This window comes from Anas acuta, chromosome 2 (assembly GCF_963932015.1).
Source record: "Anas acuta chromosome 2, bAnaAcu1.1, whole genome shotgun sequence".
Taxonomy (NCBI): domain Eukaryota; kingdom Metazoa; phylum Chordata; class Aves; order Anseriformes; family Anatidae; genus Anas; species Anas acuta.
This window is the reverse complement of record NC_088980.1, coordinates 144,686,463-144,702,575: the sequence shown is the minus strand read 5'-3', so window position 1 is coordinate 144,702,575 and position 16,113 is coordinate 144,686,463. Positions and strand designations below refer to the sequence as shown.

At 42.1% G+C, this 16,113-nt stretch overlaps 1 protein-coding gene and 1 long non-coding RNA gene across 2 annotated transcripts; one reads left to right on the top strand and one right to left on the bottom strand.

Annotated features, from left to right (window-relative positions):
* The first annotated feature begins 262 nt into the window (after positions 1-262).
* On the top strand, positions 263-10,120 carry LOC137851428 (uncharacterized). Its single transcript, XR_011093174.1, has 3 exons — positions 263-714; positions 7,989-8,088; positions 9,260-10,120. It is a non-coding gene; the product is annotated as an uncharacterized lncRNA (long non-coding RNA).
* Positions 10,121-10,258: 138 nt separating this feature from the next.
* CCN3 (cellular communication network factor 3) lies at positions 10,259-15,826 on the bottom strand. The gene is made up of 5 exons (XM_068672553.1): positions 15,551-15,826; positions 15,236-15,464; positions 14,843-15,094; positions 12,745-12,953; positions 10,259-11,448 (listed from the first exon to the last, which is right to left on the bottom strand). Exons 1-5 carry the CDS (start codon positions 15,809-15,811, stop codon positions 11,152-11,154), a joined length of 1,248 nt encoding a protein of 415 aa, XP_068528654.1. The 5' UTR covers positions 15,812-15,826; the 3' UTR covers positions 10,259-11,151.
* Positions 15,827-16,113: the final 287 nt, after the last annotated feature.

Below are 16,113 nucleotides of genomic sequence, written 5' to 3'. Positions count from 1 at the left end.
CCCGTGGCTCAGCAGGCTGCTACTACAGCTGCGGCTTGAGCAGCTCAGGGTCGCTAATAGGTGGCAAACACGGGCAGGCAGCTCTGTGGGGTACTGAGGGAGCACAGCCCACTTGGCCTGGCACTGTTAGCACCGTGCTGTGCAGTACAGCCCTGAGCTTCAGGGACGGGGTGCTGCGGCCTCCCTTCACCACACCGCTCAGCACACAGTCATGTGAACCTGCTGCAATTAAGAAGTGCCACATCTTCCAGCGATCACTTCATCTGCTAGCCGTAGAGTGGGGATGATCTGTAAGCCGTTCTTCCCTGCCAGGAATCTCAAGAACTCAAAAATGTGTGACGGTGAACATCTAGAAGCTCCCACATTGGACAGTGGTTACCCCCCGTGACCTGGTGGCTGTGCAAGCAGCCCTGCTCTTGGCTCTGCAGCATCGTTCTGCATTGCAGCCCTGTTGCAATCCCTCACTTTTTTTTTAAGCCATGGAAACTGAGGCAAACAAAGGCTGAGTAAGTCAACCAGTGCTACACAGCAAGCCTGTGGCAGAACTGGGAACCGAACGCAGACTTTCTGACTCCCAGTCCTGGGCTGGAGCTACCCACTGAACTCTGACGTGGGACGAAGTGAATCTCACCAGAGACTTCAGATAACCACAGTTTAATTTGGTTTCTCTGTGCTCCATACCCTGGGGAGATAGCAGACCTCTGGCCACGAAAGGCAAGTTATTGAGAGATTTACTGTTAATTCCTCCTTATGAGGTCCATCTTGTTATGTTTGGAGTTGCCATAGGTTTCTGTTTGTTTTGTCTGTTTTTTTTTGCATGTGGGGCTTGTGTGTTTTATTAAGCCCTTGGCTAGTATCTTGTGCATGTTTAAGATTTTATAAAGGTTTCTTTCGAGGTTATTCATTATAGCTTTCAAAGGTGGCCTATTCTGCAGGCTTGCTATTGAATGACAATCTTTGACAGACTGGTGTCTCACAGAGGGGAGAAGACTGTTTCTCATATGCTCATAATTAGTATTCCCGAGGGTTCCATAGCTGCTTTTCATAGCTCCACATCCACATTGACCTTGAACTTTGAGTGCTCCAGGGCTTCTTGAAGCACAGTCACTGGAGAGGTAGACTAAGAGAGAAACCTCCTTTTATTTTCATCACTTAAAAAAATAGATGTCTTCCAAGAGTTATCTTGCTAGTACCTTGTAGTGGCTCTGCCACTGATCTGCTGATGACCATGGGGAAGGCAGTTGACCCCTCTGTTTCACTGGGCCTTTTTTCTCTTTTTTGCTAGTGCTGTGGGCAATGGAAGGTTTTTGGCAACCTTAGTTACTGCTCTGACATTTTTCATGATGTGGTAGTCACGTCTTTAAAAAATTCTTTCAGATATACAAAAAAGAAATAACTGTGTTGGGAAAAAGTTCTGGAGTGTGTTGAACATTCTATAACAAAGAATATTTTTTTAGTACGAGTATATATTTTGGGGTTCAATGTGCATCAAAACACAACTGAAATTTAGAAAGATTTTTCCTTTGATCTACTTCATGTTAAGCATGCAGTAAAGGTTTTTTGGTTGATTTAAATTTTGGAGGAACTGTTTTTGTTATTTCACTCCTTATACAGAAGCAAGAGCATTGTTTCATTTAGCAGATTTCCTTCCTCTGGAAAATGTTGACTTTCATCCTAACTGCAATTATTAACATTAAACAAGAAATCTTAAAAGGATATGAGTCGATAACAACTGTGAAAAGATTAATATTTCCTCCAAGCTTGAAGACAAATTGCCTACACTCTTTTTGCAGATGTCCCTTTTTTCACTAAAAACAGAGTTCTAAGTAGTGTGTGTAATAGTTTTTCAACTGCCTCCCCCTCGTGGTCAATATGGAAAACATTTGGAAATGTTGAAAAACTGGGTAAAGCTCAGCACTTGCATTTGAATTGAGTCCTTTTAGAAGGAGACTTTCAAATGCTGAACAAATGTGAATTAAGTCGACAACGTATCAGTTCTTTCCAGGAACAAAAACTCCAAGTAAGCTTAAATGAGAGTGAAGATACCACAAAGAACTTGATCTGCAACTGCAGCTGGGTTGGTTGAGACTGTCTCTCTCAAAACTATGCTCTTGCCTTTTTTCTCCTCTCCCACTTCAGCCAGGCCCAAATGTTACAGCAGAACCTTTTTCTTTTTTCCCTTCTTCACACCAAATGCCCTGAGAGAAGCAGTGGCTTGCTCTGCAGCTTCTTGTTTCATGGTCTTCATTGCTCACTTGAGTCATGGTTCTGCTTCCACACGTATATTTGGTTGATCCCTAGTTTATTATTATTATTATTATTATTATTATTATTATTATTATTATTATTATTATTATTATTATTATTATTATTATTAATGATGATGATGATGATGATGATGATGATAAATTCCCACCTTGCACTGATACAGAAGCTAAAATGTTCACTACAGCCTGAAAGGGGAAAAAACATTTTGGCTAGTGGTCAGTGCAAGTGAGAGATGAGCATTTCATCCAAAGGTTTACTGATGAAGAGAGATGCAAAGTCATATCCACCAGGCAATGTGCAACCAGAAATGCAATAAAACATGAAATGCAGTATTGCAATAATTTGCAATCAAATGCAGCAAGATTGTCACAAATATGTGTGCATTGTACACAAAATGTAGCCTCTTCACCATGGAGCACACAGACACAATTCCAGAGACCATAAATTTCTCTGATCTCATTGAACTTCTAGTCTGTAAAGATATTAAGTAATGCCTGAGACCCCTCTGGTTCTCTAAAAAGAAATCATATTGCTTCATTTCCTCTGCAACATGATCCTCTGAAGTTCAGGATCGACTTGAAAGGATAACGCTAAGAGGAGGACAGCCTCTGCGGTTAAAGCAGGAGATTTTGACTTAAGAGAAATGGGCTCATTTCCTGGTTTTACCACAAATTGTGTGTGGTATGGAGGACACTGCTCATGTATTCTGAGCTTTTAGTGCCTAGTGTGCTAACCAGATAAAAGGGGCTCTCCTTTCCTTCATCCTTTCCATCTTTGTCACTTAACTGAATCAGAAACTTTTCCTTTGCACTTTTTTATTTACTCCAATCCAAACCAGGCCCCTGGTGTGGCAGAGGCCTGCAAGCACTTCTGCAATGCTCATAAGAATTTGAAGACGTCTAAAAATGGGGCGGGCTTCTGCCCTACCTTGCTGTTAATGTCTCCATGAACAGTGGCAGTTGTTCTATCAGTTGGCTTCATCCTTCCAGATGCATTATAACTTTCAGGAGCAGGCCCAAAGTCTGTTTACAAGGTGAAATGGCCCATAGCCACCAGGTGTCCCTCTTCTCCATGATTTGGAAAAGAACAGGGCTGTTACAGTGAAATAAGTATTTCATTGCAAATTTGAAATGAAATGAGGCTCATTATTCTGGCCCATATTATGGGATCCTTCATCCCCGCTCCAAGCCATGCTGTGGTGGTGGAGGCGGCGATCACCTCCCTGGTCCTAGGGGCTGGAAGCAGACCAGAGTCCTGGTACGAGAATGACAAAATTTCAGTGCTCAATCACAAACCAATATCCCACAGAGTAAGAAAGTCACAAACCATATAACCTGAGTAATGTTAAAGGTATATACAGATGTAACAAGTCCAATTCTTCTCCCCAAAGATGTGCAGTTAGTTTCCGAATCAAGGAGCCTGTTATGGCCTGAAGATTTTGGAAAGTGGCAAGGGTACGCATCTTCAAGAAATTCAATGATTGCTGTTGTTTACAAAGGCAATTCAGAGGATTTAGTTATGCCTCAATCCATGCAAGGATTTCTGGGATTTGTTTTTATTTGCACAAAATAAAACCGCCAGCTTTCTATTGAAACGTAATTATATAATTAAAAACAGAGGGGGGAAAAATAACAAACCAGCAATCCTCCCTCAGGGGCTAACATGCATGTTTTTCTGTCTTGATTGTTAGTGCGCAGTGCTGGGTTATGTGTAGGCTCAAATCTCTTGCTGAATGCACAGTAATTTTTTTTTTTTTCTGGATTACTCTGACTGAGGTGAGATGGGGTGCTGAGCTGGGTTTCTAATGAGCCAGACCCAGTGGCGAAGTAGAGCAAATTTCCCTGAACACATCTTTTTCTCTTTAGAGTAGCTTTATAAATGGTTTGCTTTCAGCAAAATTAAATTTGGATTTGTCTGAAAAAGACGTGATTAGCTCCAAGCAATGTTTTTGCAAAAAACAAAAGACATAACATAGACCCTGAGGGCTGCAAGGCTCACAGAAAAATGGAGAAGTCAAGAAGCATGGGGTGCATGGGATGCATAAAAAAGGGTTCTGGTCATGGGATATCCATGTTTAATTTGCCACTTGAGGGCAGTGTAGAAGTGAATAATACATACGGGCTTTGAGAATTGGGATAAAAAGAGCATTTTGTCAAGGAAAGTATGGAAAAAATATGAAAGAGAAAAACAGCCTCAGCACATACAGAAATAAAGGGAGGCTGAAGAAGAGGAGAGACAACATAAGAGACCAGACTTATGTGTCTTCCTTTATGAAATGAAAAGCAACATACATATTTTTGCAATATTTAATTCTACCACTGAGAATAACAACAAATAAAACTCATGAACACTGAAGCATTTTAGATCAGTGGGGTATTGTTATTCATTATTTTAACATGATCTCTTAAATGTCCAAGACAGATAAATACACTTCCTGCTATATAAACTGGTATTTTCTTTTTTTCAGTTAGGCAATCTTCAAATCAATTGATCAAATCAATTGATCCGCAATGGCTATTCCTACCGTTTCACTGAGTGGAGAGACTTAGCATGAGATAAATTTTATATTATTTTAGCAAGCTCACTGGCAGGCAGTCAATCCTCCGAGCTCCCTCTACAGTCCACAAAGAGAACATGAGATTTTAAAGATGTGCTTAATTATACAGCTACAGGCTGGTAGCTCTAACTTGGCTTGTTCATAGGAATAACAGTGTTAACTCCAGTGATTTAAACCAATATAATGAGTATTTAGTAAATATTGGCAGATAAACCGTTCCTCTCACAGCTGCTTGGTAGGTTTATTTGATATCAGCTTAATATCTTCTGGTCAGAGAATAGCTGTTCATATTAGTATATAAACTGGGATTGGTAATGGAAAAAACAGGGCAGAATTTTCCTGCAGGTCCCACTAAATGTTATGTCTATACTAAAGAATCATATTACAAAATTTAGCATGGTAGAAATAGCTGGCATGGCTTTTTGAAACAAGAGTTAATACAAAAGGCTTTCATACCAAAGAATTATGCTACCAGGCTAGAAACAGTAACTGAATTCCTTCTCTGTCCATCTCCCAACATGCTTATAAATTTAATAAAAATAGAATGAAAATATACTATGACTTGGACTAGAAATAAAAAATAGGGTAATTTTATTATTTCCTGCATTTTTTTTTTTTTTTTTTTTACTACTCTTGAAATTATATTGGAAAGCTGAAAAGGTGAAACCATGATTCTACTGAAATTGATTGTCGATTTTACTCACTGTGAGATTTTCACTCTAGTGCTGTGTACCTAGTTAAGGAGACTGACAGTTGGTCTCCTTGTAGAGTGGGGGGAAAAAAAAAAAAGATATTTGCAATACTTATATTTATTTTTCATTATTCTTTGAGGATTGTGCAAGCACAGAAAAAAAAAAAAAAAAGGGGGTTGAATTCTGGATAGTGGGTTTTAAAGCTAAAGATATAGCTAAATGTACCCAAAATAGAAACAAATTATTTAGGAGAGTATGGGAAAGAGCTGGTATTATGTCTCTGTTCCACTGACAAAACTTAAAAAGCAGTTAGTGTATTAGTTCTTTAGATTTGCGCTTAGTACAAGCTCCTGCCATGAAGCTAAGACAAAGCAGGCAATTATATTTTTAACTTTAGCCAGCAAATACATGCTTTGAAGTGTCTCTTGCAAATCAGGTATATAGATTACATCCTGTCTTTTTGGAAGAATAGAATAGAACAGAACAGAACAGAACCCTGTCTTAATAATTTGATCTCTTTCTATGGGAAGGTCACCCACTTAGTGGATGAAGAGAATGTGGTGGATGCAATCTTTCTGTCTGTAAGGCCCTCACAATACCCTTCTGCACAAATTTTCCAACTGTGAGCTGAAGAGGCTCATGCTACACAGGATGATGAACTGGCTCAACCACAGAGCTCAAAGTGTGAATGGGGTTACATCTGGCTGGTGGATGGTCACCAGCAGCGATCTCCAGGGCTCAGTTCTAGGGCCAATTCTGTTCAACATTTTTATCAATAATATCAATTTTAACCGTTTTTATCTGGATGCAGGAGTGGAATGCATCCACAGCAAGTTCACTAACCATACTAAACTGGGAGGTGCTGTTGGATCTCTTGAGATTTTTCGGATTTTTCAAAGGCCACCTAGACATGGACCTGGGCAACCAACTGTAGGTGGCTCTGTTTGAGCAAGGGGAGGTGGATCAGATGGCCTCCAGAGGTCTTTTCCAACCTCAACCAGTCTCTGATTCTGTGAAAACAAATTTAATAGCATCTCTCTTTAGAATGTCTTTGGATGTTTAACTACCACATTAGCCAAATTTGTATCAGACTCAATGCAGGGAGCATGTTGCTTGAATGGAGTCCTATAGCTGAAACAGTCCTGAAAGTAGATACAAACGTCTCTACTAGGTATATGTGCTGTAGGATGTATTGTTGTCTAACGCCAACATCACTTATTGAAGTTGCACTAACCTTTGCTAATACTGAAAACCATTAAATTAATTAAATAAACAAATAAAAGGTTTGGAATAATCCTTTGCTAGTACTGGCAAAGGAAAGGTAGTAAATTTGTTCAGAGAGCATGGGATGAATGGGTCTACCAGCATGTTCTGTGCTTGTTTCACCAAGAGGTCAGTCAGCACATACCACTGTACAGATCCATACACTGAATGTAGGGTGATTGTTGTGCTTTAGCCTGGCAGGCAGCTGGGCACCACTCAGCCACTCAGTCACTCTCCCCAGGTGGGACAGGGGACAGAGTCAGAGAGGTAAAAGTGCGAGGACTCATGGGATGAGACAAGGACAGTTCACCAGGCAAAGCAAAAGCCACACGCAAAGGCAAAGCAAAGCAAAGTAAGGAATTTGTTGCCCATCCCACCAGCAGGCAGGTGCCAGCCACCCCCAGGCCAGCAGGGCTCCCCACATAGCAGTGCCTTGGGATGACAAACGCCACCACTCCCAACACCCCCCTGCCTCCTTCTTTCCTCCAGCTGCCATTGCTGAGCATCCCCGTGGTGTGGGATGTCCCTTTGGGCATTTGGGGCCAGCTGTCCTGGCTGTGTCCCCTCCAGCTCCTGGGGCACCCCCAGCCCCTCGCTGGCAGGGCAGCACGAGGAGCTGGGAAGTCCTTGGCTCTGGGTGAGCGCTGCTCTGCAACAACTGAAACATCAGTGTGTTATCAGCATTATTCTCAACTTAAATCCAAAGCACAGCATCATACAAACCTCTATGATGAAAATTAACTCTATCCCTGCCAAAACCATGACAGTGATATTCTTTGAAATGTTGAGATGGGAACATGGGAAATTATGAAAATATATTGTTGATATTTCAATAATTTAATTTTGCTCAACCTGAATAATTTAACTTTGCTTGTGTGGGAAAATCATAGCCCCGAGACACAGAAGTTCAGCATTTTACTATTGGTGTTTACTCATAAAAATGTCTCAGGTTTGACACATGGCTGTTGTGTTATAGTTAAATTATCGTCATGGCCTCTTGCAGGAACACGCTGAAATTGGCTCAGCCTGAGCTAGTAACTGTCCATATTAAAGTCAAACAAATCTAAATGAGTATAACAAAAGTGATACCAGATGAAAAGCTGTATCAACTAAGGCAAACTAAAAATAGCCACTGAATTGGTATTATGTATATAGTCTGAAAGACTGTAGAGAACTAGGTCAGATCTTTGGCTCCTTTTTTTTTCCAGATGAAACATTTGTGTTCCTTTCCAGAAGATATTTTCCTGCTGAAATGCTACAGCATTGTAAGAAGACAAGCGGATTGTAAGAGTTCCGGTGCTAATAAAGGTAGCTAATATGCACAATGTAGCACTTTACGGTTTTGAAGGTTGTAGTGCTTGTAAGAATGCAACTCCTTCCTCCTAAAGTGGGTTGAACACATGGAGATTATGTAGAGAAGCACTAAGGCAGGTTTTAGAGAGTATTTTGGCACTGGATGTGCTGAAGTGAAGACCATAGTTTAAAGTGGTGAGGAAATTTTTGTTGGCAAAAGGAATTACTCAAGCCAGAATTAGACTCATAGCACATACAGCCCCTTTTCAAAGGAAGTGATGGATGATTCACAAGAAGTGTCTCAGCAGAGAGTACAGTTTACTTTTCTTCTAAAATATCAGAAATTAATGTTTGTCTTTGGAAGGGGAAAAAAAAGCGAACTTAAGAGTGGATGATCTCAAGGTACAAGGAGCCATGGGTTCATATCCCAGACGAGCTCTTCAACTTGCCTGTGAAGAGAAAGCTGCCCATTGAAAAGCTTCTCTCAAAGTGGTGCCTGCACTTTGCTTGTAAGATCCAATAGAAGGAAAACATAAGGAATTATGTGAAAATCAAGATAAGATAAAGTGAAAGCAGAGGGATAAAGGAGAAGCAATGCAACAATGATAAACTAGTGCTCAAGCATAAATGACCTTGGGTGTGAAGGGATTAGAGGAGCTGTCAGAGCAGTGACTGAGTGAGCCATTTTGCTTCTTAGGAAATCAGTAGTTGACTACGTTCTTCTCTAATTACTCCTGGCTTGAGACTAGCTGGGTTTTATTCATCCAGATGCTTTAAATTTGGCCAGACAATCAAATGCTGCATTACTTGGCAGTAGATATCTCTTGAGAAGTAAGATGCATGTAATTTACAAGACGATCCTGAGAAATACTTGATAGCTTGTGTTGTATCAAAAGTGTTGTAGAAATCAGCCTGAACCTCAGGGAGGCAGATAGCGATGTGGAGTGAAAGTAGCTGATATACTTTTTACCCCTTTCCCAGATTCTAACCTGCTCCTTAGCCACTTAGAGGAGTCCTGGCCTCATGCCCTCCGACACTCAGCATTTCCTAGCACATAAGGTTACTGGGGTGCAAAACTAGGAAGATCTTTACAAATTATCTGCATTAGGAATTAACCAGTGCAAGGACAGTGTGCATGCAGTGCCATGTTCCTAAAGAGAGGCAAGACTCATCTTGTTCTGTTTAGCCCACATAAAGCAGTCAGGGATGTTTGGATAACAATAGCAATGACTACAAAGAAGTTTATCGTTGGTACAGTTACGGAGGAGAAGCATGCAAGAGTCCAGGTAAGTACCAAAGACATATCCAACACTCACTGAACCAGTATGGGTTTTAACACTAGGGCCTCATCCTTTTAAGGATGACTTACATGTAAGTGTTACTAAAAATACGTCAGCTGTTGATGTTTGCTCACAGCTAACTTTACATGGGCTCCATTGGCTAAAATGGGCACTTAGATGTCTACATGTAGACACCAAATTCAGGTGTCTTAATTTGGAGCTGAATTCTTCTGTGTGTCACAGGAATTTCCCAACTGAAGCTTGCCAGCTCCTTCAAAGAATGCGCAGTGTTTTGTTGTTGTTGTTTGTTTGCTTGTTTTTTTTTTTTTTTTCCCCAAGAAAGCTGTTTCCTACTACGTAATTGTAGAACCAAGACCATGATTGTGGCATAAATACTACTCTTCTATCTCTAACAGAGAGACACACCAAGCTAAACTTGACCCCACAGTCTAAGCAGCTGAATTTTGCCTAATTGTACTTTGAACCTGTTTGCACGCTCCTGTTAAGTACATGATTTAACATAAGTAAAACTGCCACCCTCAGGCTCCATGTTCCCTGTGTATATGATATATAACACAATCAGGGTCACAGGCTGATTTGTGAGGCAGAAATACTGCAAGATGCAACTAAATACTTTGTCAGCACTTCAGACACAAACCCGAACTCCAAACTGCACAAGTTTTCTTCCTCTCCACCACTATGTTTCAGGGCAGGTTGCTTCCAAACATTTATTTACATCATCCTGTCTCCCAGATTAACTTACTCACAAGACTGGGCCTTTTGATTTTACGAGTCTGCAGACTCTTTATCTTCCCATTGGCTTTACCTATTATAATTCCATTGGTTAAAAGAACAAGTTAACCATTAGTTAAAAGAAGACAAAAACCAACACAACTTTAGAAAAATATTTTGAATCACATAAAGTTTATTTACTTAGTAGAGAAAAGTTATATTACAATATATACAGTTTCTATTTACATATACACCTTTCTAATTAATGAAGCACCATATGATACAGTTAGTGTTTTAGAGGAATTTACAGCAATTTTATTTTTGCACCCAAATACTTCTATCTACAGACACACATTGCTTAGAACCAAGTTCATTTAAGACACTGACTTTAGTGGGTTTTGGATTAGGCTGCTAATGAAGCTACCAAAGAGAAATTTAATTGCTGTCAGCCATCAATCTCCTATGCTTCAGGATAAGAGATCTTAGCTACGTCATTTCTGAGGATATGTGCAAAATTAACCTCAGAGAAAGTGAAGAGGTACAGAAAGAAGATATATTATAAGCCACAAGAATTCAACACTCTCATCAGAAAGATTTTTATGGTTACCAGAAAGAATTTCATTAGAATGGAAGAAAGAACAGTGTGTAAATGTTTATACACATTATGCAAAGTGAAGTTAAGAACCCGGAAGGTTATGTGGCACACTATCATGAATTCTCCAAGGAATCCATTTATTATTAAAAAGCCCAGTCTTATTCCTACCAAAGTTTGTGGCATTATCCCCTAAACTCAAAGGGAAAGACTAGCTGTTCTCTTTGTAATCTCCATGCCACTGTTAAGAAAAAAAGAAGGCTCTGTCCAAGGTACAGTTTCCTTCAAGTGAATAAAAGACATTTGGAGAGGGGGAAATGTCAAATGAGGTATTCAATAAACTACAGGAAAAACAAAAGCACTTAGTTTTGAAAAAATCTTAGATATTTTACATATGCAATTATTACATTCACCTGATTGTGGGTCAAGTTTTGTATGAACTACATACCTTTTGGGCAACACAAATCATGCATTTCATATTTTTGCTTCGCTAGATGCAGGATCTAACTGCTGGAAGAAAGCGTTGTTACTCTGAGGACAGTTACTATGACAGACACAGGTGTTGATCAACATCATCGGCTTTTTTAGGAATTTGCCCTGAGGACAGCGGAACTCAACTTGAATCGTTTTGGTGTTGTGTGGAGTACAGCATCGCCCATCACTGCAGAGGCCACAGTAACGCGGTTTGTACATCTGCACACTAGTGCAGTTCTTGTATTCAAAGCGAACAGCTTTCAGGGACTTCTTCGTTCGGATACATTTTTTCCCTTTCTAAGAGAAATATGAAAAGACATTAGATATAACATTCCATAAAACAGAAAGCGGTTAAACATTGACAATCAGGGATATAGGTCTACTCTGAAAACTGAAATTTGTTCTTTGCTAGTTCTACATCAGTAGGACTTTGCAGTTATTTCAATAGTTACTGGTTCTCATCCCTGCAAGTTCTCACCTTGATGTCGTTATTGGCAGAGTAATAAGTGACAAATAATTAAAGCCCACTGTTGTCATCTGAGGCAAGACAAGCCAACATTCATTATGAAAATTGGAAAAAAATTCTCAGGTAACTGTAGTTCCATCAGAAAATGAGGAAGCCAAACAACCAAGTTACAGGACTCGATTCAGGAAGAAAAAAGAAGGCTAAAACAAACCTCTGAAGACTTGCCCCAATCTTGAGACCCAAGACAGAACCAACTTTATCCAAGTTATTCTTAACAGATGCCTGTCTAACTTGTCCTTGGAAGTTTTCAGTGACAGAGACGCCACAACTGCACTGTACAATCCAGGTTCACTATTCTTAGCACGTGGAAGGTTTTCTCTTGTCTTAATTTTCTTGCAGTCTAAGCTCACCCCTTCTTGTCATGTCCACCATGGACTCAGCACTGTTATGGGAACTCATGTTTGTTCCCTTGTTTTCAGAAAAAGTGCAGTTTAATCAATTTTTCATTAGAAGAATGTTTTCTAGACCTCTGACTATTCCTGTTAATCTCCCTGACTCTTTCCAAATGTTTCACATCCTTCTTATACACAGCATTCAAAACTGCACAGAGTATTCAACAAAGCAATGCTAAAGCCTTAGCAATGCTTTCCAATGTGAGAACATTACAAAACTGATGGTCTCTTCCCTAACTAGATGTTATTCTCTCTGACAGCCAACACTTGCGTAAGGTGTAGTAGCAGCAAGAAAAACCTCAGCTCCCTTAGAAACACATTTATTGCCCCTTAAGTGTCAGGGTTGGGTTTGCTTTTGGCAAAGCATCATAAGGACTAAGAAAAGGTTTAGTTTACCCAAGCAGATTTTGCAGGATTTCACACATTTCTCTGCAGTTCTAAGATGCTCACTGAACTAGAAATCTGATCTGTTTGGGATGGCTCAAATGATGTGCAGCACAAAGCTGCTGAACATCTGTGGCAAATCTAATGCTTTTCAAAAATAATGGGCTTGCTGCCCATATGCTAAAAGGTGTATTTGTACACACTTGTACCTGGAGCATTCTAGACTCTAATATTGCAACTGTAGCATCGCAGCTGAAGAGATCCTGCTCCCTGTCACTGCTTGCAGCTTACCTTATCAGATGGCTCTTCGTTTTCACAAGGTCTCATCATGCAAAGGCGTGTCTGCTTCACCATCTCACACTGCTGATTTCTGTTGGTGACACGGGTGGAAAAGCCCATTCCACAGCTTTTGGAACAAGCGCTCCATTCTGTTGTCTGTTCAATACAATTGGCACTTGAATCAGACACATCGATCCCAAGTGTGGCCTCCTGTCTGTATGCTGGAGACAAAACCCCACAGAACTTTATTACAGGAAAAAACTTAAGTGAAAGCCCAGTAACTAACTGACCTCTACCACATGTGGGACAAAATAAGAGACCAAGAAAAAGGTCCAAAATTCATGCTTTAGGAATTTTAACACCTGCTTGTTTAAGAGCCCTTGATGGTTACTTCCTACATCTAAAAGTCAACTGAAAGGTGCATGCCATCAGAACAGTGTTTCAACTAGTCTTTAATCATCATTCTTTCCAATGGGAACATATTATAAATCTGTTCTAAAGCTCTCACAAAAATATTTGTATTAGATATGATTTGAGAGAGGTTGGATGATTCATCTAAACTAATAAACAGCAGGGAAGTAAACTGCTGTATTCCCACAGTCATAAAGTAACGCAACCTTGTCAACTATTGACGGATTATAGATGGGTGATAGAGGGGAGGAAGGAAGGAAGGAAGGAATTTCCAGCTGTTAGCAGTTGCTCAAAGCCACCACCAACTCTGAATACCTGTTCTGCCCTCATGGATGTGTTAAGCTGTATTATGCAAATCTTGCCAACTTATATAGTTTGGTTCAGCAGTTATCATATGAGCAAACAGAATGCTGTCTCAGTCACATGAGACAGTCACATGAATTTTCCTGCATTACTCCCACAGCTTTGGCTGTTAAGCTTCCTTAGAAATGCATTTTTGTCTTTTGAAAGATAAAGATCCAAAAAGGTGGCTTTCCAAGACAGATGGCCACTGCTAGAAAGAATCCAGATAATCAATCTGTAGGCATTACAAGGATTACCTTGTCAGTCAAAAATAAAAAATAAAAAATCAAAGAAAATGAAAGATAGTAGAAAGTCAGCAAGCTTTTCATTTACGTTTTATGTATCTTACATCCGACACTTTGGAGAATTCTGAAAAGTTGTTAGAACTTTTCTTCCTGGATCATTCTTTAATTGTTTTTCAAATGGATTAGCTGAGTTTCAGCATAAGTAACTCCTTAACACCACAAAGAGCAGTGACTGGAAGAGAATGCAGAGTCCTCTATTCTCAGTAAAAGTAGCTTGCGAAAATTCATGTTGAACTGATAGCCTGATTTAAAGGGGAGGGACACGTAATTCAGTAAGAAAACAGGTAAAAACATTATGTAGTCTATTTTTTTTTCAATTATGAAAGCACTTTGAGTTGTGTTTTGGAATTTTTTGTTTTCAGATCCACTTGCTGTATTTATAACTACTGCTTCTCCAAGTATTTTGTAATGTTTTTAAGGCCAACAATAATGATGAGAGCTCTAGCACAGACAGAAAGGAATTTGTTGGCATTTTAGCTACCAGGCTGACCACTTGTAATAGCTGGGGAATTTCGGGGGGGTAAGGGGAGGGGAAGTCTTTTGTAGACTAAGCTGTTACCAGGCTGACCACTTGTAATAGCTGGGGAATTTCGGGGGGGTAAGGGGAGGGGAAGTCTTTTGTAGACTAAGCTGTTAGAGTGGTATTTATGATGTAACATATCCTTGCAGGGCAAACAGCAAGACCGCAGTTTTGAGTACAGGGGCAAAATAATGTTTAGAGGATTATGAGTTTGTCCCTGTTTTATTCCACTCACAGAACTACCCCGTAGCAGACAAACAGAAATCCCAGAACTGGAAACTAACTCAGGTAAACTACATTTTAAAACTGTGGTGCACATTCATCCTCTGACTATCCTTTACCTATTCATTCATAACCTTTACATTCATAGCCTTTATTCATAGCCTGTGTTATACTTACTGGTCGCTATAGAGGAGGAAAAATCAAAAAGAAGGAGCACAAAGCAACATGTCTTAGGATTTTACATGCCCATGGATGTTCCCAGTGTATCGCTTTCTCCTCAGAATATGATTATTAGCTTTAGTTTCCTCACCAGCCATAGCGAACCCTCCCAAAATCACTTCGTCCTTCGGGTCACAGATCCACTTCTCGCAGCACTCTCCGGGCACTTCAACCTTCCTGGGGAAGGGGCAGTCCGGGCCGGGGAGCAGCAGGTCGAGGTTGCAGCGGGGCAGGCAGCCGATCTGCCCGTCCCGGCAGGTGCACTGGTACTTGCAGCTGGGCTGGAAGGTCTCCCCGTTGCGGTAGATCATCCCGTCGAACACGCAGTTATCCCCTTCCAGCACTGCCGAGGAAAATGAATTAACATCACCCCGACGGCACGCTCAGCACCCTCCCACCCCTCACTGCCGGACCCCGGGGGTCTCGCTTTTAGGCGGGGAGCCGCAGGCTGGGGGCACTGCCCGCGGCCCCCCGCCCGCCTTACCCATGCAGATGCCGGTGTCGCCGCTGTCGTCGGGGCCGCGGTCGCAGTAGAGGCCGCCGCTCTCGTCGCAGGGCAGCAGCGGGGAGCAGCTCTCGCCTCGCTGCCGGGCGCACACCGGGCAGCAGGAGCAGCCGTCCAGCACCGCCGGCACCCCCGGGGGGCAGCGCGGAGCCTCCCCCGGGCACCCCCCGCTGCACGGCCGGGGACACGCCGCCTCCCGGCCGCCCACCTAACGGGGAACAAAACGGGGAAAAATCGGGTCAGGGCGGCGGCGGCTCCCCCCTCTGACAGCCCCGCTTGCAGCCCCGCACTTGCCTCGCACAGGCGGAGGAGGAGCGGCAGCAGCAGGGCGGCCAAGCCCTGCCCGCCGCCCGGCACCATGCTCCCGGCCGCCGCCTCCCCGCCGAGCTGTGGCGGCAGAGCCATTGCGGCCGCTTTTATAAGAGACGGCGGGGAGCGATTTCCACCCCCCTTTTCTCCGTCCCGCCGGAGGCGGGGAGCTGGAGCTGGAGCTGGAGCCGGGCTCGGCTCCCCCCGGCTCCTCCTGCCCCTCAGCGCCAGGCCCTGGCCCGCCATGACCCGCAGAGGGCCCGGCCCCGCTCCCCCTGAGGCCCTCAGTGTGCCCCATGAGCCTTGCAGGTGTGACACCCCCTTGTCAATAAACTCATTTTTCAAGGTTTTAAGCACTGCTTGTTGCCACAAAGCGTTGGCTTGCTGGGTTCAGGGCTGCACAGCGAGCTCCTCGCTCTCTGTGCAACATGAGGGGGTGATGGAGAATAAGGACTGACACAGCCATGGTACGGCATGGGGTGGTGATTTGGACATCACACACACACAGCCATGCTTACACCGGCCTCACCTGGGCATGCTGACACGTC

Excerpts from the sequence above, each read along its gene's own strand:
- CCN3 (XM_068672553.1), bottom strand. The coding sequence starts at position 15,811 with ATGGCGGGCCAGGGCCTGGCGCTGAGGGGCAGGAGGAGCCGGGGGGAG. Across the intron at positions 15,465-15,550 it reads TCCTCCTCCGCCTGTGCGAG|GTGGGCGGCCGGGAGGCGGC; the intron begins GCAAGTGCGGGG and ends GTTCCCCGTTAG. Across the intron at positions 11,449-12,744 it reads ACGAAGAGCCATCTGATAAG|AAAGGGAAAAAATGTATCCG; the intron begins GTAAGCTGCAAG and ends TATTTCTCTTAG.